The sequence below is a fragment of the Gopherus flavomarginatus genome, chromosome 11 (genome assembly GCF_025201925.1).
Source record: "Gopherus flavomarginatus isolate rGopFla2 chromosome 11, rGopFla2.mat.asm, whole genome shotgun sequence".
NCBI lineage: Eukaryota > Metazoa > Chordata > Testudines > Testudinidae > Gopherus > Gopherus flavomarginatus.
The window spans coordinates 26,300,522-26,325,306 of record NC_066627.1 but is presented as its reverse complement, the minus strand read 5'-3'; the positions used below and the strand labels follow the sequence as shown (position 1 = coordinate 26,325,306).

Sequence of the window (24,785 nt, the reverse complement as noted above, 5' to 3'; positions counted from 1 at the left end):
GAGTGTCTAAGTCTTTTGTCTGCCTGCCTGCTTTCTCTGAGCTTTGGAGAAGTACTTTCTACTTTCTAGTCTTCTGTTTCTAAGTGTAAGGACAAAGAAATCAGATAGTAAGTTCTATGGTTTCTTTTCTTTGGTATTTGCATGAATATAAGTGCTGGAGTGCTTTGATTTGTATTCTTTTTGAATAAGGCTGTTTATTCAATATTCTTTTAAGCAATTGACCCTGTGTTGTATCATCTTAATACAGAGAGCACATTTGTATGTATTTTTCTTTCTTTTTATATAAAGCTTTCTTTTAAGACCTGTTGAAGTTTTTCTTTACTTCAGGGAAATTGAGTCTGTACTCACCAGGGAATTGGTGGGAGGAAGAAATCAAGGGGAGATCTGTGTGTTGGATTGCTAGCCTGATTTTGCATTCCCTCTGGGGGAATAGGAAAGTACTTTTTGTTTCCAGGATTGGGAACAGAGAGGGGGAGTCTCTCTGTGTAGTTTCACAGAGCTTGTGTCTGTGTATCTCTCCAGGAGCACCTGGAGGGGGGAAGGGAAAAAGGATTATTTCCCTTTGTTGTGAGACTCAAGGGATTTGGGTCTTGGGGTCCCCAGGGAAGGTTTTTCAGAGGGACCAGAGTGCCCCAAAACACTCTAATTTTTTGGGTGGTGGCAGCAGGTACCAGGTCCAAGCTGGTAACTAAGCTTGGAGGTTTTCATGCTAACCCCCATATTTTGGACGCTAAGGTCCAAATCTGGGACTAAGGTTATGATATGAGTGGCAGCAGGTGGGATATAGACAGAATCCAGAAGCCAGTAGGAATATTATATTTTTCTCTTCTCTGCTAAGGGCTTTTTAGCAGAGAGAAACAGTTGGTTTTAAAAGGGAACTAGAGAGAATTTTTTTTTTCTGCTCTCTCTGGCAGTTTGTGGCTTGCATGTTAAGCAAGAAGCCATTACCAGACTGTTAAGGGTCTTTTGTCATGCAATAGCCCTCCCATTAGGAGGCAAGTTCCAGCACTATAGGCATGCAAATAAAGTGGTTTTTCTGGTTTACTTTCATTGAACATTAGCTAGAGAGAGAAAGGGAAAAAAGCACTGTTGCTAGGCAGACTTCAGGAGGCAAAAGAGAACCTGCAGTGCAGAAGATAAACACCGGAGGGCACCCCAACCCAAGAAAACAGTAACCATGACTTCTAAGGCAAAAATTGAGGCCGAAGAACAATTCAGAGAAGCTGAACACAGGCGACAACTGGAAATAAAACAAAAAGAGATGGAGATGAAAGAAAGAGAAGAACAGATCAAAGAGGCAGCCTACCAAAGAGAACAGGCAGCCAAAGAGGCAGCCAAAGAGGCAGCACACAAAAGAAAACTAGAAGAAGAAGAGGTGGCCTACCGAAGGAAACAAGCAGAAGAAGAGTTGGCCCACAGAAGGAAGCAAGAAGAAGAAGAGGCGGCCCACCGCCGAGACATGGAAAAACACCAAAAAGAAATGGAAAAACAACAAAAAGAAATGGAAAAACAACAAAAAGAGAATGAAGAGAAGGAAAAACAGAGAAAACATGAACTGGACTTGGCAAAAGCTGGGCTGCCTGTGCCAGCCAACCCTAACAACCCGGCGCCAAATATTGCTCCACAGCACAGGAAATTTCCCACCTACAAGGCAGGTGATGACACCGAGGCCTTCTTGGAAAATTTTGAAAGAGCCTGTCTTGAGTACAGCATTCCCGAAGACCAGTACATGGTAGAATTGAGGTCACAGCTCAGTGGACCTTTAGCAGAGGTGGCAGCTGAAATGCCTAAGCAGCAAATGAATGACTATAAACTTTTTCAAACCAAGGCCAGATACAGAATGGGGATAACCCCAGATCATGCCCGTCGGCGTTTCAGAACCCAAAAGTGGAAACCAGAGGTGGCATTTCCCAAACACGCCTACTACATTGCAAAAAACTATGAGGCCTGGATAACAGGAAACAACATTCAAACCTTGGAAGAACTGCATCTCCTCATACAAATGGAGCAGTTCTTGGATGGTGTTCCTGAAGACATCACACGGTACATACAAGATGGAAATCCCAAAGATATCGCTGAGGCGGGGGAGATTGGAGCCAAATGGATGGAACTGGCAGAAAGCAAGAAAGCTACTGTCAAGGGGAACGATTACCCCAGGGGGCACACAGACCATAAACCCTACAACCGAGGACAGCCAAAGACCCCACATACCACCCAAGTAAAGCCACAGATACCCTACCCTTCAACCTCACCAGTCTCCAGTAACTCACCTCGGCCCAGTGACCCATCAGATGGAAGATGCTTTAAGTGTAATGAACTGGGACATATCAAGGCCAACTGTCCCAAGAACACCATGCGAGTGCAATTCATTACACCACCATCACACCAAAGATCCCCAGGCCCGGATGCCTCTCAAATACCCTTGGAGCGAAGGGAAAATTTGAGAGTGGGTGGAAAGAAGGTTACTGCGTGGAGAGACACGGGGGCACAAGTGTCAGCTATCCACCAATCCCTCGTTGACCCCAAATTCATCAACCCAAAGGCCAAAGTTACAATTTACCCCTTCATGTCACAAGCTGTAGACTTGCCTACAGCTCAACTGCCTGTCCAGTACAAAGGCTGGTCAGGAATGTGGACTTTTGCAGTCTATGACAATTATCCTATCCCCATGCTACTGGGGGAAGACTTGGCCAACCAGGTGAGGCGGGCCAAGAGAGTGGGAATGGTTACACGTAGCCAAACCAGGCAAGCTTCCAGACCCATTCCTGTTCCTGAGCCGTCCACAGACGCCCCGTCTGTGTTACCAGAGACCCAGACAGAGGTAGTGGATCCAGATTCCATGCCAACCACTGAAACAGCCACAGCATCTCCAGTCCCAGGCCCGGAACTGGAACAGCAACCAGCCCCAGCAAGTGCAACTACATCTTCAAACTCAACGCCAGAGGGCGCCAGCGAGCCAAAACTGGCAGAAGCAACAGACAGCCATACCCAAAAGGCTCAGCCAGAGCCTGAAATACCCTCAGGTGCACCAGCGGAGAGCGGTTCACCAGCAACGGAAACAACCCCATCACCTACATCGCTTCCAGAGGGACCAAGCCCAAGTCCACAGTCTGAGGAAGAACTGGTGACCCCAGCCTCAAGGGAACAGTTCCAGACTGAGCAGGAAGCAGATGACAGCCTTCAGAAAGCTTGGGCGGCGGCACGGAGCACCCCACCGCCTCTCAGCTCTTCTAATCGATCCCGGTTTGTTATAGACCAAGGACTTTTATACAAGGAAATTCTTTCTGGTGGACACCGGAAAGAATGGCAGCCGCAAAAACAGTTGGTGGTTCCAACTAAGTACCGGGGGAAGCTCTTAAGCTTAGCCCATGATCATCCCAGTGGCCATGCTGGGGTGAACAGAACCAAGGACCGGTTGGGGAAGTCCTTCCACTGGGAGGGGATGGGCAAGGATGTTGCCAATTATGTCCGGTCTTGTGAGGTATGCCAAAGAGTGAGAAAGCCTCAAGACCAGGTCAAGGCCCCTCTCCAGCCACTCCCCATAATTGAGGTTCCATTTCAGCGAGTAGCTGTGGATATTCTGGGCCCTTTCCCAAAAAAGACGCCCAGAGGAAAGCAGTACGTACTGACTTTAGTGGACTTTGCTACCCGATGGCCGGAAGCAGTAGCTCTAGGCAACACCCGGGCTAACACTGTGTGCCTGGCCTTAACAGACATCTTTGCCAGGGTAGGTTGGCCCTCCGACATCCTTACAGATTCAGGGTCTAATTTCCTGGCAGGGACCATGGAAAAACTGTGGGAAACTCATGGTGTGAATCACTTGGTTGCCACCCCGTACCACCATCAAACCAATGGCCTGGTGGAAAGGTTCAATGGAACTTTGGGGGCCATGATACGAAAATTCATCAACGAACTCTCCAATAATTGGGACCTAGTGTTGCAGCAGTTGCTGTTTGCCTACAGGGCTGTACCACATCCCAGTTTAGGGTTTTCACCATTTGAACTTGTGTATGGTCACGAGGTTAAGGGGCCATTACAGTTGGTAAAGCAGCAATGGGAGGGGTTTACGCCTTCTCCAGGAACTAACATTCTGGACTTTGTAAGCAACCTACAAAGCACCCTCCGACACTCTTTAGCCCTTGCTAGAGAGAACCTAAAGGATGCTCAAGAAGAGCAAAAGGCCTGGTATGACAGACATGCCAGAGATCGGTCCTTCAAGGTAGGAGACCAGGTTATGGTCTTGAAGGCGCAACAGGCCCATAAGATGGAAGCATCATGGGAAGGGCCATTCACGGTCCAAGAGCGCCTGGGAGCTGTAAACTACCTCATAGCATTTCCCAATTCCTCCCTAAAGCCTAAAGTGTACCATGTTAATTCTCTCAAGCCTTTTTATTCCAGAGACTTACAGGTTTGTCAGTTTACAGTCCAGGGAGATGATGCTGAGTGGCCTGACGGTGTCTACTACGACGGGAAAAAAGACGGTGGCGTGGAAGAGGTGAACCTCTCAACCACCCTGGAACGTCTGCAGCGGCAACAAATCAAGGAGCTGTGCACTAGCTTCGCCCCATTGTTCTCAGCCACCCCAGGACGGACTGAACGGGCATACCACTCCATTGATACAGGTAATGCTCACCCAATCAGAACCCCACCCTACCGAGTGTCTCCTCATGCCCAAGCTGCTATAGAACGGGAGATCCAGAACATGCTACAGATGGGTATAATCCGCTCATCTACCAGTGCATGGGCATCTCCAGTGGTTCTGGTACCCAAACCAGATGGGGAAATACGCTTTTGCGTGGACTACCGTAAGCTAAATGCTGTAACTCGTCCGGACAACTATCCAATGCCACGTACCGATGAGCTATTGGAAAAGTTGGGACGTGCCCAGTTCATCTCTACAATAGACTTAACCAAGGGGTACTGGCAAGTACCGCTAGATGAACCTGCCAAGGAGAGGTCAGCATTCGTCACCCCTGCGGGGGTGTATGAATTCAATGTCCTTCCTTTCGGCCTTCGAAATGCACCCGCCACCTTCCAGAGGCTGGTAGATGGTCTACTAGCTGGACTGGGAGAATTTGCAGTTGCCTACCTCGATGATGTGGCCATTTTTTCAGACTCCTGGCCCGAACACCTACTACACCTGGAAAAGGTCTTTGAGCGCATCAGGCAGGCAGGACTAACTGTTAAGGCCAAAAAGTGTCAAATAGGCCAAAACAGAGTGACTTACCTGGGGCACCAGGTGGGTCGAGGAACCATAAACCCCCTACAGGCCAAGGTGGATGCTATCCAAAAGTGGCCTGTCCCACGGTCCAAGAAGCAGGTCCAATCCTTCTTAGGCTTGGCCGGATACTACAGGCGATTTGTACCCCACTACAGCCAAATCGCTGCCCCATTGACCGACCTGACCAAAAAGACCCAGCCAAATGCCGTTAAGTGGACTGATGAGTGTCAAAAGGCCTTTACCCAGCTTAAGGCGATGCTCATGTCTGACCCTGTGCTCAGGGCCCCGGACTTTGACAAGCCATTCCTAGTAACCACAGATGCATCTGAGCGTGGTACAGGAGCAGTGCTCATGCAGGAAGCAACAGATCACAACTTCCATCCTGTCGTGTTTCTCAGCAAGAAACTGTCTGAGAGGGAAAGTCACTGGTCAGTCAGTGAAAAGGAATGCTATGCCATTGTGTACGCCCTGGAAAAGCTACGCCCATATGTTTGGGGACGGCGGTTCCAACTACAAACTGACCATGCTGCACTAAAGTGGCTTCATACTGCCAAGGGGAACAACAAGAAACTTCTTCGTTGGAGTTTAGCTCTCCAAGATTTTGATTTTGAAATTCAACACATCACAGGAGCTTCTAATAAAGTTGCTGATGCACTCTCCCGTGAGAGTTTCCCAGAATTCAGTAGTTAAAAAGTGTTCTTAAAATGTAGAAATCTGTTAGTTATATACTTAGGAGTATATGTAAAGGTGTATGTGTTGTATTAATCTGTTTATTTTCAAGTTGTAGAAGGAAATCGCCGCCAGTGAGCTTCCCCACTGTCTGCAATTTGGGGGGCGTGTCATAAACAGCTAGCTAAGGGTTAATGTCTCTTTCACCTGAAGCACCTGACCAGAGGACCAATCAGGAAACCGGATTTTTTCAACTTTGGGTGGAGGGAATTGAGTGTCTAAGTCTTTTGTCTGCCTGCCTGCTTTCTCTGAGCTTTGGAGAAGTACTTTCTACTTTCTAGTCTTCTGTTTCTAAGTGTAAGGACAAAGAAATCAGATAGTAAGTTCTATGGTTTCTTTTCTTTGGTATTTGCATGAATATAAGTGCTGGAGTGCTTTGATTTGTATTCTTTTTGAATAAGGCTGTTTATTCAATATTCTTTTAAGCAATTGACCCTGTGTTGTATCATCTTAATACAGAGAGCACATTTGTATGTATTTTTCTTTCTTTTTATATAAAGCTTTCTTTTAAGACCTGTTGAAGTTTTTCTTTACTTCAGGGAAATTGAGTCTGTACTCACCAGGGAATTGGTGGGAGGAAGAAATCAAGGGGAGATCTGTGTGTTGGATTGCTAGCCTGATTTTGCATTCCCTCTGGGGGAATAGGAAAGTACTTTTTGTTTCCAGGATTGGGAACAGAGAGGGGGAGTCTCTCTGTGTAGTTTCACAGAGCTTGTGTCTGTGTATCTCTCCAGGAGCACCTGGAGGGGGGAAGGGAAAAAGGATTATTTCCCTTTGTTGTGAGACTCAAGGGATTTGGGTCTTGGGGTCCCCAGGGAAGGTTTTTCAGAGGGACCAGAGTGCCCCAAAACACTCTAATTTTTTGGGTGGTGGCAGCAGGTACCAGGTCCAAGCTGGTAACTAAGCTTGGAGGTTTTCATGCTAACCCCCATATTTTGGACGCTAAGGTCCAAATCTGGGACTAAGGTTATGATACCACCGGACTCCCCGTTAACATTGTCTCAGCCACACTGTAGCAATGAGAATCAACTTGGCACAATCCAATTTCATCTTGAGAATGACAGTGGGATGATTGGAACTGGAGGAAGAGCATACGGAGTGCCGTTTCCTAGCTCCGGTGAAAAGCATCCATCAGGGAGCCCAGACTGAGATTCTCTCAAGAGCAAAACAGATTGCATTTATTGATGTCTCTTGTGGTGAAGAGGTCAATCTTCAGGATGCTCCAAACTGCAAAGATGGACTGTAGGACACTGGACTTCAGAGACCACTTGTGATTCAGGGACAAGTTTTTACTGAGGTGACATACCAGGTGATTCTGGAACCCAGGTAAATAATCCACCACAAAGGTAATGTTTTCCCTGATGCAAAAATCCCAGAGCCCTATCACCTCTGACACAGCATGTTGGAGTGTGCTCCCCTATTTGTTTACATAATACATCACAGTGGTATTGTCGGTAAGTTTGAGCACCACTGAGTCCCTGGTGTGACCTCAAAAGCCCCAAAAGGCACTGCAGATGGCACAGATCTCCAGGACATTGATATGCAGAGAAGCTTCCTGTTATGATCACAGGCCTTGAACTTTCAGCAACCCCATATGCGCTCCCCAACCTATTAGGGAGGCATCAATGACAACAGTTCTGGTCAGTGGAAACTGAGTTAAGGGAACACCCTGGGACACATTGCCCTGAGCTGTCCACCAAAAGGATTCCAGAATTGGTGCACAAAATCAGATAAGTCTGTCCAATAGATGATAGTTCGGATGACAGACTCACTTCAGTCACAGTTGAAGAGGACGAAGGCGCAACCTGGCATATTGGACTATCTATGTGCATGCAGACATATGGTCTAGTAACCTCAGGCATACTTGGGCTGTAGTTGAGGGTTGAGACTGCAGTTAGGCATAGATGGCAAATCATGTGGAACTGGTCTGTCAGCAAAAACACTTTTGAACTTGTAGTGTCTAGCAGGGTACCAATGAACTTGATTATTTGAGTTGGAACCAGCACTGACTTCCCACTGTTTAGGACGAGACCTACATGACTCAGTAAGCGTAACATGAACTGAACAGGAGAGAGGACTTCTGCTCTGGATTCAGTAACCAATCATCCAGATATGGGAAGATGAATTCCCCTCTTCCTGACTAAGCTGTCACCACAATCATGCATTTGATAAAAACCCTGGGAGTGGAAAACAGACAAAAAAGGATGCACATTGTACTGATAGTGCCAGTCCACTACAACAAACTGGAGATACATCCTGTGGCTTGGGAAAATTGCTACGTGGAAATAAGCATCCTGAAGATCAAAGTCAGCAAACCAGTCATCATGATTTAATGTTGGAACAATAGTTATTAGGCTGAACCACAGTTCAGCTGTTTCTAAACATAAAGATAGAGGAAAATGTGTTTTGTTCTTGTTAAATATCTTACAACTATTGATTGAGCTCTACCACTGCTATGCTTTGGAGCATGGATTTGGAATTTGACAGAAGGGTCACACTGTTGTCAGGGGTATGTTTTCCTTGTCCTAGTGAAAATCCACCCAAATTGGCCAAGTTGTAAGTCCAGAAAAGAGCAGTTCCCACAATAGAGGCTTGTTTGGTAGCTAAATTATCCAAAGATTCCATATGCAGTGATCATATGTCAAATCAACATAGCTCCTACCTACTGACTGTGGGGATGAGCATGTGTGCACTTCAGAGTCATTGAGCATGTGCCATCTTAGGGCGGCAGAGGCTGAGCAGGACTTCCATGCACTTGCCCCTCCAAGCTACCAGGGGCCTAGATGGCGCTAGCCATCAGAACTAAGGGCAGACAAATTCTCTCTCCTTTGCTCTCAAACCTCCCCCTGCTGGTGCCCAGAAGTGTAGAGAATGAGAAAGCTGACTGCCTGACTAACGCACATATATGAGGATCCAATGGCAGGGGGACAGGGATAGAAAAAGGCCAGGGGTTGGAAGTAAGGGCAGGCTTAGGGTAGAGGAGGACTAAGAGGTAAGAGGGTTTAGAGAGCACATTTCCCTCTAGAACCTGAAACTGAACTCAGGATTTTTGAGTCTCAACATTCCTTTGCCTTCTAATAAATAGCTATAAAACCCACGGACAAAGTGTGCATTTCATTCTCCTCCCGTGGCTGATCCAACTAGAAGATAACAGCTTTCTATAACAGCTACAAGATAGTTCGTTCAAATGACAGAGGTCTATTCTGTTTGCTCTAAAAGATTCCAGTCCCGCTGCTGACTCATTGGGGGGAGGAGGGAAGGAAAGAGACGCATTCAGTACAGTTCCACAAGATGCATTGTTTTTCAGGGGTTGGTTTTGTGTTTTTTTTGGTTTAAGTTTAGGAAGTTAAATACCAGAAGAACTGTCAGATGTACGTTAAAGGTTGCAAAGTCAAGCATTCAAAAATGAGCTAAAATAAATCAATATCAAGGACACCATAAACCAGTCACTGTCTCGGTCAGGCCTTCATCTCATTAACGCAGTAGTCAGAGTTCTTCCAACTCCCAGGTAACAAGACAGACCCAGGATCCTGATTCAATCACAAAGACATGTGCTCTCCACCAAATTCTAAAGCATGCTAAAGGACAATAGCACTTCACTCATAGGACAAGGAGTCAAAGATCTGGCGAATCATCATCATTGTATGTTAACCTTGACCATCAATACGTGGTCCCTCGATGGTCCCTTCCTCCCTTTTGCCCCCACAGGAGATCTCAGTTTTCCAACACCCTGTGCCACATGAAGAGAGAGAGAGATGGAAACTCAACTATCAGTGGCAGAAAACAAACGCTGATACAATTGGATGAAACATAGGGAATTCCTCTAAGCCTATCCAGAGGTTGCACTACAGGCCAGGAGAACCTTCCTTTCAGCCTTCATTAGTAAACCTGCCCCAAACTAAATTACTTTATCAACCCTAACTGTCTACAGTCTGTACTGGAACTGAGCACCAAATGCTGTGAAGAACTATCATCCTGTTTCACTGAAAAGACCATGCACATTCAGGAACACTTTCAATACAACCTGGATTTGCCCCAACTGCTTCCACCAAGCCTACATTCTCAGAGTTCACTCATGAAGAAGTTCTGTATACCCTAAAAGAGTCTGAACCCAAGACCTTTGAATCTGATGCATGCTCTATATGACTTGTGAAAGAGTCATGAGCAACTGGTGTCACTCATGAGCAAAACAGCCAATATCTCATTCAGGACAGTGCTGGCGTCCTACAAAGAGAAGTGCTGGAACACAGGGCACTCGGAGGACCCAGGAAGGAGCACAGGGGAGCTTGGAGAAAGGCAGGGGCAGCAGATGAGCTGGGAGAGGCCAGGGGAAAAGGAGGTGACTCCGCACAGAGGAGTCCTGTCCCATCCTGTCCCTGGCTCCTGCTCCCCATGGGAGGCTCTACTGTCCAGCCAGCCCCACTACCCTGCTTCTGACATACCAGGCTCCAGTTCTGCCCTGGGCTTCCAGCCCCACGTTCACACACTTGGTTACAGCGGTAGCATTCCTGGCTCCCTCCATGCTGACCCACTGCCACCTAAGCCTGGCACCGACACCTGCCAGCTCTGACGATGCTCTGCAGCTGGGGAGAGAATGGAAACACGTGGCCTAGGACCAGCAGAAATGTTGGAACTAGGGCTGTCAAGTGATTACAAAAATTAATCGCACTGTTAAACAACAGGATGCCATTTATTTAAATAGTTTTGGAAGTTTTCTACATTTTCAAATATACTGATCACAGAATACAAAGTGTGCAGTGATCACTTATTTATTACAAATGTTTGCACTGTAAAAAACAAAAGAAATAATAATTTTCAATTCACCTAAGTACAGTAGTGCAATCTCTATCATTAAAGCTGAACTTACAAATGTAGAATTATGTACAAGAACTTACTGCATTTAAAAATAAAACAATAGATCCTACAAGTCCACTCAGTCCTGCTTTTTCTTCAGCCAATTGCTCAGACAAACAAATTTGTTTACATTTGCAGGGCGTAATGCTGCCCGCTTCTTGTTTACATCATCACCTGAAAGTGAGAACAGGCATTTGCACGGCACTGCTGTAGCCAGTGGTGCAAGACATTTGTGTCCCTTCATGTTTCAACCACCATTCCAGAGGACATGCGTCCATGCTGATGACTGGTTCTGCTCGATAACCATCCAAAGCATTGTGGACTGACGCATGTTCATTTTCATCATCTGAATCAATCAGATGCCACCAATAGAAGGCTGATTTTCTTTTTTTTGGTGGTTTGGGTTCTATAGTTTCTGCATCGGAGTGTTGCTCTTTTAAGATTTGTGAAAGAATGCTCGACACCTCGCCCCTCTCAGATTTTGGAAGGCACTTCAGATTCTTAAACCTTGGATCGAATGATGTAGCTATCTTAGAAATCTCACATTGGTACCTTCTTTGCGTTTGTCAAATCAGCAGTGAAAGCGTTCTTAAAACGAACAAGATGTGCTGGGTCATCATCCAAGACTGCTATAATATTAAATATATGGCAGAATGTGGGTAAAACAGAGCAGGAGACGTACAATTCTCCCCCAGGGAGTTTAGTCACAAATTTAATTAACACTTTTTTTTTAATGAACATCATCAGCATGGAAGCATGTCCTCTGGAATAGTGGCCGGAGCATGAAGGGACATACGAATGTTTAGCATATCTAGCATGTAAATACTTTGAGATGCAGGCTACAAAACTGCCATGCGCACGCCTGCTCTCACTGTCAGGTGACACTGTAAACAAGAAGTGGGCAGCTTTATCTCCCATTAATGTAAAAAAACTTGTTTGTCTTAGTGATTGGCTGAACAAGAAGTAGGACTGAGTGGACTTGTAGGCTCTACAGTTTTACATTGTTTTGTTTTTGAGTGCAGTTACATAAAAAAAAAATCTACATTTGTAAATTGCACTTTCACCATAAAGAGATTATACTACAGTACTTGTATGAGGTGAATTGAAACATACTATTTCTTTTGTTTGCCACTTTTACAGTGCAAATATTTGTAATAAAAAAAAGGAAACATTGTCTACTTTGTATACTGGGTTGTAATTGAAATCAATACATTAGAAAATGTAGAAAAATCATCCAAAAATATTTTATAAATTTTAATTGGTATTCTATTGTTTAACAGTACAATTAAAACTGATTAATCACGATTAATTCTGAGTTCTTGCATGGGTTAACTGCAATTAATTGACAGCCCTAATTGGAACACAATTCTAGCTCCTAAAAAAAGTGCTGGAATAGTGTTCGGGGGCATTCTGGCACAACTAGAGCACTGATTCAGGGAAGAAATCTTTCCTTCCTCCGAGGCATGGAGGAACAATGAAGAAACCTACCTGGATACATCAGTTATAGCCAACTATTGCCCAGTGTCAAACATTCCATTCCCGATCAAATTCAATGAGAAGCTAATCAAGGCCAACTTCAAGATCATCTAATTGAAGCCAATATCCTAGACCTAACAATCTGGATTCAGGCATGGACAAGGAACTGAAACTGCTTTAGTGGCACCGAGGGATGATCTCCTGATGTCAGTTGCTAGAGGGAAGACATTCATTCTCATTCTCCTGAGCCTCTCAGCAGCATTTGACACTCTCAACCATACATTGCAGGTTAATATGCTAAAATGGGTCAAATCCTTCATGGAGGGACACATCCAATGAGTAATAATGGGAAACTGCCTCTTCACTAGCAGACCTCTCTACTATAGAGTCTGATAGGGAAACCCCCCCCCCGACCCCACCTTACCCAAGGCCCCAGGCTTTTTTCTGAGAATAAAGTAAGCTAGAAGCAAGAGTTTTAACTCCTGCTAAACTTGTTTTTCTGTACAAAGGGCACGCTGAGGCAAAAAATGTGATCAGGGCCCCAAAAAGAGGAACTAGAATTGGATAAAGGGGAACCAGAAAATCTGTTAAGTTATAACAGCTTTTAGTTTATTATGGTTTATTAAGTTGCTTGTGTGGGCGTAAAATATAACTCATGATCATTTGACCAAAGGTACACCAATAGGTATTTTTGGACCCAAGTTCCTCAAAATTTGCTTCAGAACACAGCTGCTGAAACCGCAAGTAGGTGGAAACCAGGTGTCAAAGTCCTGACAATTACAAAAACCCGTAAAAAGGGGAAGTAACAAAGAGCAGGCTTGCAAATTAGCTCATAACCGGTATATTAATAGTAGTTGTTTTTTAACAAATGGTTAAAAGATGTCATTGTATTAACCAAATATGGTATCCTCGGATGTATAAGTTCATATGGTAATTTGCGGTTTTTGGCTATATAAACCCAGGTATCACTGCTGTAGGGCAGAGCGACTTACCTCTTGCTAGAGGACCTGTCATCTCTCCATGCATATGCATGTATTCTCTGATTAATCAATAAAGGAGCCTCAGGCTGTCTGATCAACTCAACTGGGTGGTGGTCATTTTCCACGACAAGTCCTACACAAGGATCAATTCTCTCTCTGGTCCTATTCAACAGCTACAGGCAGCCAGCAATATGCAATGACACACAGCTCTACCTATCCTGAACCACATACAACCATACTGTTCCCAAGATGGCCCAATTCTTGGACAAGATCAGCTTGTTGATGAAGAACAGCTGATTAACACTGACCCCAGCAACTGGAGAAGTGGTACTGGGTGTCAGAGGAAAGCATTTTGAAGAGTTTGCAGCTACAGTGCAGCTGGTTAAAAGTACACTCCCACAATTGGTCAATTCAATCCACCTGTTAGGAATGCTCTTGGATTCCTCCCTGATGCAAAGCATTCACATAGAAAGCATTACTCAAGAATGCTGCTATCATATCTGGTTGGCGAGGGGACCCCATCCTGGCAAATGATGGTTTGACCTCAGCCTGATCTCAGACCATTGTCACTTCTTGGCTGGACTACAGCAATACAATAAGGCTGAGCCCGATCTTTAGCACTTAGGAAACTCCTAATACAGAACACTGCAACACATTTCAGCAACACAAGCTAGCATAATCCTAGCAAACCTGTCCTCTACTCTCTACACTAGTTTCCCTCAGGATATCAAATCAAGTTCAAGGTCTGAGTCCTTATCTTCTCTCAATGGCCCAGGGTATCTAAAAGATCATGGAAGTCCCCCAGCTGAAGACGGCTGTCAACAATTTCACTCCTCCAGCACAAGACAACATTCTACAATGTAAGGCTTGCCTGTTCAGAAGACAGAGCTTTCTGGGACTGGTCCGAGAATGTGGAGTGAACTCCCCCACAGGAACTAAGGGCTGTAACAAACCTCACCACATTCTGCTCTAAGAGCAGGTGCATTTCTTTGACCTTGCCTTCTCTAACAGATATCTAGTTACACATTGCTATATGTTTACTACAAAAAAAATCCATAAGAAAGCACTCCACTGCACACACTTCTCCCTCCCACTTAATTCAGCTCTTAATTGGATTGTATGCATATAGTCTTTAATGACATGATGACATGCTATTTTTTCCACAGCTTTATTTACTACATACCATTCAAACATTGCACTGAATACAGAATTATGGATTTCATCATGGGTTTTCATGGCACTCACCACAGTAACATCTTAGTACTTCACAAGAATTAATAAACATCTTTACAACACTACCATGTGATAGAGAATGATGGTATTATCCTCAACTGACAGATAATAGCTGTGTCTCAGTTCCTTAAAGTTAAAATTGTCAAATGGGTCCATGAATTTTGTGTGCCCAATTGTAGATGTCTGGCATCTGATTTTTCAGAGTAATGAGCATATTATAGCACTTTAAGTTCAGAACATAGTGCCCACTGACCTCAGCCACTTTTGTGAGTGCTGAAGAACATAAGAATGGTCCTACTGGGTCAGAATGGCCCTACTGGGTCAGACCAAAGGTCCATCTAGCCAATATCCTCTCTTCCAACAGTGGCCAATACCAGGTGCCCCAGAGGGAATGAACAGAACAGGTAATCATCAAGTGATCCATTCCATCGCTCATTTCCAGCTTCTCGCAAACAGAGGCAAGGGACACCATTCCTACTCATCCTGGCTAACAGCCATTGATGGACTTATTCTCTATGAATTTATCTAGTTCTTTTTTGAACCCTGTTATGGTCTTGATCTTCACAACATCTTCTGGCAAGGAGTTCCACAGGTTGACTGTGCGTTGTGTGAAGAAATACTTCCTTTTTTTTTAAACCTGCTGCCTATTAATTTCATTTGGTGACCCCCTAGTTCTTGTGTTATGAGAAGTAGTAAACAACACTTCCTTATCTACTTCTCTATATCAGTCATGATTTTATGGACCTCAATCATATCTCCCCTTAGCTGTCTCTTTTCCAAGCTGTCTCAGTCTTATTACTCTCTCCTCATACGGAAGGCACTCCATACGCCAATCATTTCTGTTGCCCTTTTCTGAACCTTTTCCAATTCCAATATATCTTTTTTGAGATGGGACAACCACATCTGGTAAACCAAATACTTTTGTAAACCAAGTTGAGTATCCAGACAATGAGGAACACAGTGGCCATCTACAAAAAAATTGGTTTACATGACTTGCCAGTACCAAATAGGGGCTCTGCAGAAGAGGAAAGGATAAATTACAGTTCTTCTGGTTGGCGTTCAACTGCCTTAACCATGAGACCATCCTTTCCTCTTCCTGCAGTCCCCTGCCTCATTCACAACACATCTTTCAACTTCTGCAACAAATGAAGCAAGGGTCTTACATACAACAGTCTCAGGAAGGAGTATGATCTGAGAATGAGCAGGTGTCCTTGTGCAAAAAAAAAAAAAAAAAAAAAAAAAAAAAAAAAAAAAAAAAAGACAGCATGCAATTTTAAGTCTATCATAATGCATATTCAGAAGCGGTCTGAATTAAGGTTGCACTGGGAAAACTTATTTCTGGCATTTCCTAACTTTTGAGTATTTGACTTCAAAACCTTAACATTCTGATAAACTAGGATATTTTACATATTAAAAAAAGTTCTCATTCCTCACTACAGTCTTCATCCATTTCTTTTTTTTTAATCAATCTGCTCCCCTTTCTGGGTGGTGAGTGGATGCTCTATTTTTTGACCGTAACACTTTACTCCCTTCCAAAAACCATATACCATGGTCTTATAGTGCTCTCCTTAACCAGATGGAAGAGTGAATATAGCACTCTCTGAAGTTTGTCGTCATTGCTTTTTCAAGTCAGCTTGCAGAGGGCGAAGTACTCCTCCCAATTCCTGCTGGCCCACTCAGTAAGGGGCCAAAATTGGTCCCAATCTAACATGCATTGCCTTTAGCTCCTGCTGTCTCTTCTTTTGTCATTCTCCTTGCTATATCTGTGTGCCTTTTTCACTTTTTTCAATCTATTCCTTTCATCCTCCCCAAACTCAAATCTGTGTACCTTCTGCACATAATCCCAGATCAAGCAGTTGGATTGTATCTCTCTGGGAAAAGGTGGGTGGTGGTGGAGAGGAATACTCCTCCATAGGTTACATAGGTGCAGCTGCTGCTCCATGGATACTCCTCCAGTTTCATGGCTGGAGTAACCTCCAGGTCTGTAGCATCTCTATGGAAGGATTGCCAGTGAATGTGTGTAGTGGCAGATCCACCACCAGAGTCTCTGTTCCAAATCCTCATTGAACATGTTGTACAATGAGCCTCGCAGGTGCACACAGAGGTGCACACCCAGAAAAAAGGGCTCTATATATCACTCTACTCTGCAGAGAATCCACACCAATTCCATCAGCAAGGTCTTCTGCATCCATGAGTATGGTGCAGAATTTGCCTTACGACATTTCAGCACTATTGTCAGATGCGCTAGAGCAATGAAGCTGAATTGGCAAGTTATTAATTGCAGCACTGTGGGGGAGGCATTGTGTATGAAAGCAACACACACAAATCCACTGCTGTGTGCTCTCTTTATGAGTACTTAAACAGAGTATTATTCCCAAATTTAAATGTGAAACGTTGTATTTAAATATTCCCCTATAGTACTTGCAGCCCTACAGCTATAACATAGTACTGCATGAGAACAAACAATTGAACATGACTAGAAGAGAGCAGTATACATTTGCCTAACTTGAAATGTACGGAGTATATTATAAAAGGCAATAAAAATATTAAGATTTAATCATTTTTCAATTTTTAAAGTGTTATCAGTAAAGAAAATATTTTATGTATACAATTCTTAACCCGACGTTTTCCCTTTAAATAAGTGTATGGAGGAATATGAGAAAAATAAAGAAATTTCTCCCATCTGGTTTTTACCATGTTATCAACTAGATGTATCTTTTCCTTCCTAAAATCTAACAAAAGATGTAATTAATAAAATGGCATTTCTGTCAGGGAATTACAGCAACATTATTGGTTTCATTGCAGAACGAAGTTGAATGTCTTGTCCTCTTCACATCCAAAACTTCCTGAAACACAACATACTGCCAGTAGCATCTTATTACTTAACTATGTACACAACTTTTTTGTTTGTTACTTCCCCTGCCCCCGCTCCAGGAATCAGGAGAAAACATTTAATCTTTTAAAGGACTTACCAGTAATCTGAAGCTGTGATTTCATGGCAAATCCACTGACAGTTCCTGATCTTGGCCCACTGCCAGCCATAATATGAGCTGGGCCTTGAATCTGAACGAGGAAGCAAAGCAGACATTAAAAACTCAATAATAAAGTCTAAAATCAAATTCTCTATTTTTTGGCATGCATATACAATATATTGAGGATAAACACAATACACTTGTTTTCCTTGCAACTATGTTTCCATTTTGCCTGCATATAAGATTAACTCTATTTATTAGCTAGTCACATAGTACCCAGGGCGACATTATCACACCTGGCTGTCGTCATTCATGTGGTCATCCCTCTCTACTTCCCTGCTCCCAGAGAGAAGGTTCTCCTAATCCTCAGAAGGGTTGCCACCCATCTAATGTATAGAAATCTCCACCCTCAATACGTACTTCGAAATCCTGAACAGTCAAGTTCAGTGGAAAACACTTTAAGAGTATTAAGAGGCAGAGCAAGTAGAGTGGCTGCTCCTCCCTTTCCTCTGCACTCCCAAAACAAGATTATTCTTGCTATTTTTCCTGTAAATTTAATGTAACTTCCACTGAATTTTTATTTGTAAGACAAACATTTTGATTTGTTTGTACTAAATCGGGTCCAGTCTACAGCTGTTGCTCCTGGCTCTACAAAGCACTATTCAAGAGCAAACAAAGCAGTCTCCTCTCATGCTGTGGAGATGCCCTCCATTTAGATCACAACTCCAGCACAGTTTTCCCTTGCTCTTTCAACCTTTGGGCTCTCAGCTGTCTACTCTCAGCGCACACTGGAGTGGAGAGAGATTCTCCTTAAACCACTGATTTAAAGACTACCTATCCTGAAAAAAACAATGCATCAGATCAGTGGCTCTGATATGCCAACAGATCTAAGGGATAAATGTGTGGTGTTTATTTAATAAAAAGTGGAAGATGTGAAGGAAATGTCCAGTTACGCTAGTCTCCCAGAGATTTTAAAGTGCACCATTAAATCTGAAGTGATAAGGAGGTATTTGTCCCTCCTCAAGTGACTAGGCCATACACATAATGTTAATGAGTCTACCACAGCTTCCAGCAAAGGGATGTAAACCTTTAGGAGTGGATGCTTATGCACTTAGTGCAAAAGGTTCCAGGTTTGTTCACTTTTAGTGGACCGTCCAAGCAGGGTCAACTACACATGAGTATGGCTATTCAATAAAGATTTTAGATTATGTATTGTGCAGCGTAGAATATGGATAAGGAGACTAAATATATAAAAATATGAACTTCCTTGCCTGAAAGTTACAGTTTGAAGTGAATTTTCAAATACTTCGTCAATTAATGTGAAATTGATGTTTCCACATTTGTTTGAAAAAAAGGAAAAATGGGTAATTCGCCTCACAAATGTAACAGTCAGATGGTGTTCACTACTGGGAAGTATGACAAAGAAGAAATATTAACGTACCATTGACTTTACAATATCAGAGAGACAACGTGGGGGAAGGAATATCTTTTACTGGACCAATTTCTGTTGGTCCACATTTTCTCTCTAATATTCTGGCACCGATATGGCTACAACAATACTGTATGTCACAGTACTATATGCTGCTATTACTGCAATTAATTTGTTTTACTAGTTATGAATCAAATCTTTCTAATAATCTTGTACAGTGTGAGAGTTCTTTTAATGTAAGTATTTAAAAACAAGTCTGATTAAATTAGATAAGACATTTAATAGACATTTATAGAGCAGCACCATTCATAGCTGAACAACGATTAAGTCTAGCAAAATTAAAAACCTAGGTATCTTGGATACTTTAAGAAAGTAGCAGACCAAAATGTCTAAACCAAAGCAGACACACCAGACAGCTTGGAGGTGTTTGCACTTAGAGTGAAGCTGCCATTTTCCATGCACATAATGCTTCTCTACTAAATGTGATAATTACCTGATGTTTGAATTCACAGACAGTAAGTACATAAAGGATAAAAACGTAATCCTAAAATCTCTCTCATCGCAATTTTTAATTTAGAGGCTTGGAAAAGACTAAGTATTAAAAGGACTCAAAATATGTGACCTCATTTTCACCTACAATACGGTGCATGGTAGAAAGCAGTAGTGAGTAGTCCTATTTAATTAAATGGGATTATTCACATGTATAAGTATTTTCAAGCGCAAGACCTAAAACTTTTACAGGCAACTTGCTTACTGATGAGTTTCAGGTGGCTATAATTCCATTAATTATTATTATTAAAAATGACAGATCAGAGTCTGTTGTATATTGGGCAGTTCTCCAAACTTCAGTGAAATATCAGTTTTTGGTGGCTCTGTCAATCAAATCTGAAACCTGGGATACTTTTGTTGGATGTTTTCTAAATTTCCTACAATCCATTGGTCTGTCGTTGCATGTGGGTGACATACCACAAATCAAGTATCATTACTCAATTAGAAAACAAATTATAATAATCAACCTAATGAAATTCTCAAAAATCCATAATTGTTAATGAACAGCCTCTGAAGAAAGAAGAGGGGGAAAAAAAAAAAGCCAAAAACTCACAAGTCATACATATCCCAGCTGGCTGCAATAGTTAGACTTTTTTTAAGCACATAACACCTCTGGTACAAATTAAATATATTAATTAAAAATAAAAATTCCCACCCATTTTGTTCTAAACAACAAGTTACCTGTATAATTTAAGTCTATGAATCACTGCCCTGACCTAAAGGAAACAAATCCAACACAGTAACATTTCAAAAATTAGATTTGAGACAGGTAGGTTAATTATGCCTTGTAATATTTTCATTTCTACTGTAACCGTGTTTTCAGTGATGAACAGGTAACATCAACTTTTGCAAAAGTTTCAATTGCTTGCCAAAACTAGATAAAAAATTTCAGCCTGTTCCTACAAACAGGTGCACTACAGATCTTGACATCTTCATAGAGATACGGATCTGTACCTGCATCTGTTTGCAGGATTCTGCAAGCCGTTCTGTTCATGTAGAATCTTGAACCCATGAAAAATGTCCTTATTAACTTAATATACCAGTTAAGTGCCTCAATCAATGTGTGAAGCCTCTATATTAAGAATTAAAGAGTGACAGAGGAAAGTATTTTAATTTTTTTAAACTACATTTTAATTGTTTAACTATTTTAACTGATATAAGAACACTTTCTTATTACCAATTAAAGCATGAGCTATTCTGAAAAATGACTAATAGCGGCATAGGAAGGTTATATGTTTATTGTCTAAGTCAGGGGTCCCCAACGCAGTGCCCGCAGGCGCCATGGTGCCCGCAGGAGCATCTTAATGCGCCTGCGTCCTGGCCCCCAGGAGAGCACCCGCTGAAATGCCGCAGCAGCATTTTGGCGGGAACGCCTCTTGATGACGATGCTTGTCACCGACTAGTGACGTCATCGAGAGGTGTCGCTCCCGAATTTCGGCAGGGACGCCTTCGATGACGCCGCTTGCCATCGACAAGCGACGTCATCGAGAGGCGTCACTGCCAAAATTCAGCAGCATTTCGGCGGGTACTCCACCACCGCAGTGGTCCTTCGGCTGGCACCTGCCAGCCAAAAAGGTTGGGGACCACTGGTTTAAGTGATAACCATACCAAATATTTAAAGAGTAGTCAGATGACTGTCAGCCTTGCAAAGTCAACTTCAGTTCTTTTCCATCTCACACATCGCCACCAGTAATAAAGACTCCACAAGCACACTGATAACCATGCAGCCGCACAGTCTGTGGGGGTATGCCCAAATGTAACTGACTAGAAATTAGGCCTAGTCTACACACAAGTTGCAACAGTTTAACTGAAACCTGTTTTTAAATCAATGTATAGTTGAACAGGTATAAAAGGTTGCATGGCACTTTTTTGGAAAAGCTCAACTAAGTTCTCAACTGACTTAAGCTAAATTGAAATAACCCTAGTCCCATCTGAAGCAAGTTTCTACATAAGCCTTCTGCACTGGTTTACCTGTGGGCTTTAAAAATCACATAAGTTAAAATCAGTACAATTTTCTCATGTAGACACATCCTTACTAAATTGTCTTATTGATGGATGCTAAAGGAATATAGAATGTAGTTCACATTCTTAGCTGACATCATAGAACTCTATGTTATTGTATCAATGTTTTCTGTATCAAACATTCTGAAATACAACCAAAAACATACTTTCAAAATAAAAACAAAACACCCTGCAAGTCTTTCCAGACTTTTCCATCTTGGGGATCATCATCAATAGTGAAGGTTCTATGAGCCAACAAGTAGGCCCTCAGTAACATCCGTGCAACCAGTAGGGTTGCACAGGTGTAACTGAATTGAACTCCATAAACAATCCCGTTGATTCACAAGGAATAGAATCCAGATCACTCCTCCCTAGCTGTCATGCTACTTTTTACCCATAAAAGAGCCAAGAACTTCCTACCACTAAAGTGAGCAAATAATCATAGAACTGGAAGGGACCTCGAGAGGTCGTCTTGTCCAATCCAGTGCACTCGTGGCAGGACTAATTATCTAGACTATTCCTGACAGGTGTTTGTCTAACCTGCTCTTAAAAATCTCCAATGATGGAGATTCCACCACCTCCCCAGGCAATTTATTCCAGTGCTTAACAACCCTGACAGGAAGTTTTTCCTAATGTCCAACCTAAACCGCCCTTGCTGCAATTTAAGCCCATTGCTTCTTGTACTATCCTCAGAGGTTAAGAAAAACAATTTTTCTTCCTCCTCCTTGTAACAACCTTTTACTTACTTGAAAACTTATGTCCCCTCTCAATCTTCTCTTTTCCAGACTAAACAAACCCAATATTTTCAATCTTCCCTCATAGGCATGTTTTCTAGTGTTTCATGTTTCCACTAATGAGTAAATATACACAAGGAAGAAGATTTAAGTAGGGAAGAATAATATTTAGATTAATGTTTTAAGAAGAACTGAGTTTCCTGTAACTTTTTTTCTTTTTAAAAGATTGCATAGAGCTACTTTACTATACCAGTCAGGCATTCCAGGGTATCTGGGTGTCTTCTTGCTGTCTCCAATGCTTAATTACCAAAGCCTAGGATATTTAAAATACGCTAATTGTAACAAAACAGGTAAAAAAAATCTTAAATCAATAACTAACAATTCCCTAAGTAAACTGAATGTGACTAGCCCCTCATGTTTGCAATTACTAATGATTACACCATTTTTTAATTTTTTATAAAATATTAATATTTTCCAGGGTCTGTGACAGCTGAAACAGACACCTGTTTGCTTTGAAACACTTATGTACTATGACTCCATGATATAAAAAGGTACCAATTTAGGAAACTTTTCATTGTAAATCAGCTGAGTATTGTGCTACAAAATCAAATATATTTCTTAAAAATTGAAAATGAAGAACATAGCATTTAAGTCTTGCTTGGCATACAGAAGGATATATTCGGACAATCATGGAATCAGTGCTTTTAGACATCCAGCAGAAATAATAATTCAGTGCTTGACTGGGTAATATCAGTGATTGTTTTTGACCTCTCACAGTTAAGGATTTTCTCCAGGAAGTTCATCTTCATGACCCATGCCCCTTGCAGTATGTGGAATATTAGATAAACTATGCTGCACTGCTCCCTAATGTAGAGGCAGATAGGATGCATTGAATTCTGAAGGAATGCTAAATGATTTTAAACCATCTGACAACCTTCAATGTTATGCAGCCTAACATTTTCTGGAACTTCCAGAGTTCACAGACAGCTTTCATTTTTTATCCTTTGTGTAAATTCACACAAATAACGAATCAGGAATTGTTAGACTCTAGGTAAGAGGTTTGTGGAAAGAAAGTAATTGCAGTAGATGCATTATTCAAGATTAACTTCAGAAGATAAAAGTACATTAAGTGAACAGTTCACCTTCAGAAGTTCACACTTATTCAAGTAAGGGTACATCTACACTACCAGCCGGATCGGTAAGTAGTGAGCAAACTTTCGGGGATCGATTCATCACATCTAGTGTAGCCGCGATAAATCGATCCCCGGTTGCTCTGCCGTCAACTCCTGCACTCCACCGCAGCAAGAGGCGGAAGTGGAGTTGATGGCAGAGCGGCAACAGTCGACCCATGCCATGAGGACGTGAGGTAAGTCGACCTAAGATACGTCAACTTCAGCTACGCTATTCTTGCAGCTGAAGTTAAGTATCTTAGGTCGATCCCCCTACCCCACTGGCCAGTGTAGCCCAGGCCTAAGTAGGCTGGGAGTTAATATTGGAGGCGGTTATTTGAAGACAGTGTTCTGTCACGAAAGGCTTAGGAAGCAGCAGAACAAGAGGCTAGCAGATCCAGTGAGACTCAAAAGCCCTATATAACTCCTGTAAGCCTGTCTTTGGCACAAGTATTGGAGCGTCTTCTGCTGCTGGCTGGCCCTGCTGCTTCACTCCTTTAAACGACCAGTCTCCCCTTCTGCAGAACTCCTTAGCCCCACTTGTGTGGAGCTGTGTAAAGTGATACCTCATGCCTCTGCTAAACCAAACCAAATGACAAAATGTAAAGAAGAACTCCCACTACAGAAATTTTGGGTAAGTGAGTGATTGCTTGATATTGCTACTCTCCTGTGCTTGCTGCTGTTCACAGTCTGAAAAGACTCCCCTCCTCTTATCAAATTGCTGCCTTTTGCGGGCAGAATGCTGGAGCAGATACAGGGAATTCATTAAACTCTCTAGCATGGGGAAAAGACCAAAAAGCAGAAGAGGGCAGGACAAGCAAAATGGTGGTCAATGAAACTCACGGTATGTCTATACTACTCGCTGGATCAGCGGGCAGCGATTGATCTAGTGGGGGCCGATTTATCACGTCTAGTCTAGACTCGATAAATCAACCCGAGCTCTCTCCCATTGACTTCTGTACTCCACCGCCATGAGAGGCACAGGCAGAATCGACAGACGAGTGGCAGCAGTCGACTCACCACAGTGAAGACACTGCGGTGAGTAGATCTAAGTACGTTGACTTTAGCTACATTATTCATGTAGCTAAAGTTGCGTAACTTAGATTGATCCCCCCACCCCCCTCCAGTGTAGGCCAGGCCTCAGGTGCACAAAGCAGCAGCATTTTTATAGAAGTATGCAATATCTGGACAAAAAGGCAAATTGTGGCTAATTATGCAGCTCCATAAAGTCCATGTGATCTTATGTATATCAAACGCAATCTATCATATCACTCTTCTTCGATGTGGTGTGCAAAATGCCATAACTTCAAAGGAGAAAGGAACTTAGTCCACACACACACACACACACACACACGATCAAGAGTTGTTTTAATTCCAGCTCTAATCTTGGCTCCTTCTGTGGCCTTGGGCAAGTCATTTAACCTCATTGCTTAACTTT

At 42.8% G+C, this 24,785-nt stretch overlaps 1 protein-coding gene across 1 annotated transcript in view; it reads right to left on the bottom strand.

The window, feature by feature from the left end:
- The window catches only part of ITCH (itchy E3 ubiquitin protein ligase), a 119,995-nt gene that overhangs the window by 71,198 nt on the left and 24,012 nt on the right, over positions 1–24,785 (bottom strand). Inside the window, exon 2 of the mRNA XM_050917296.1 lies at positions 17,466–17,556. Within this exon, the coding sequence (XP_050773253.1) occupies positions 17,466–17,535 (70 nt within the window). The 5' untranslated portion in view covers positions 17,536–17,556. The remainder of the gene's footprint in view (positions 1–17,465; positions 17,557–24,785) is intronic.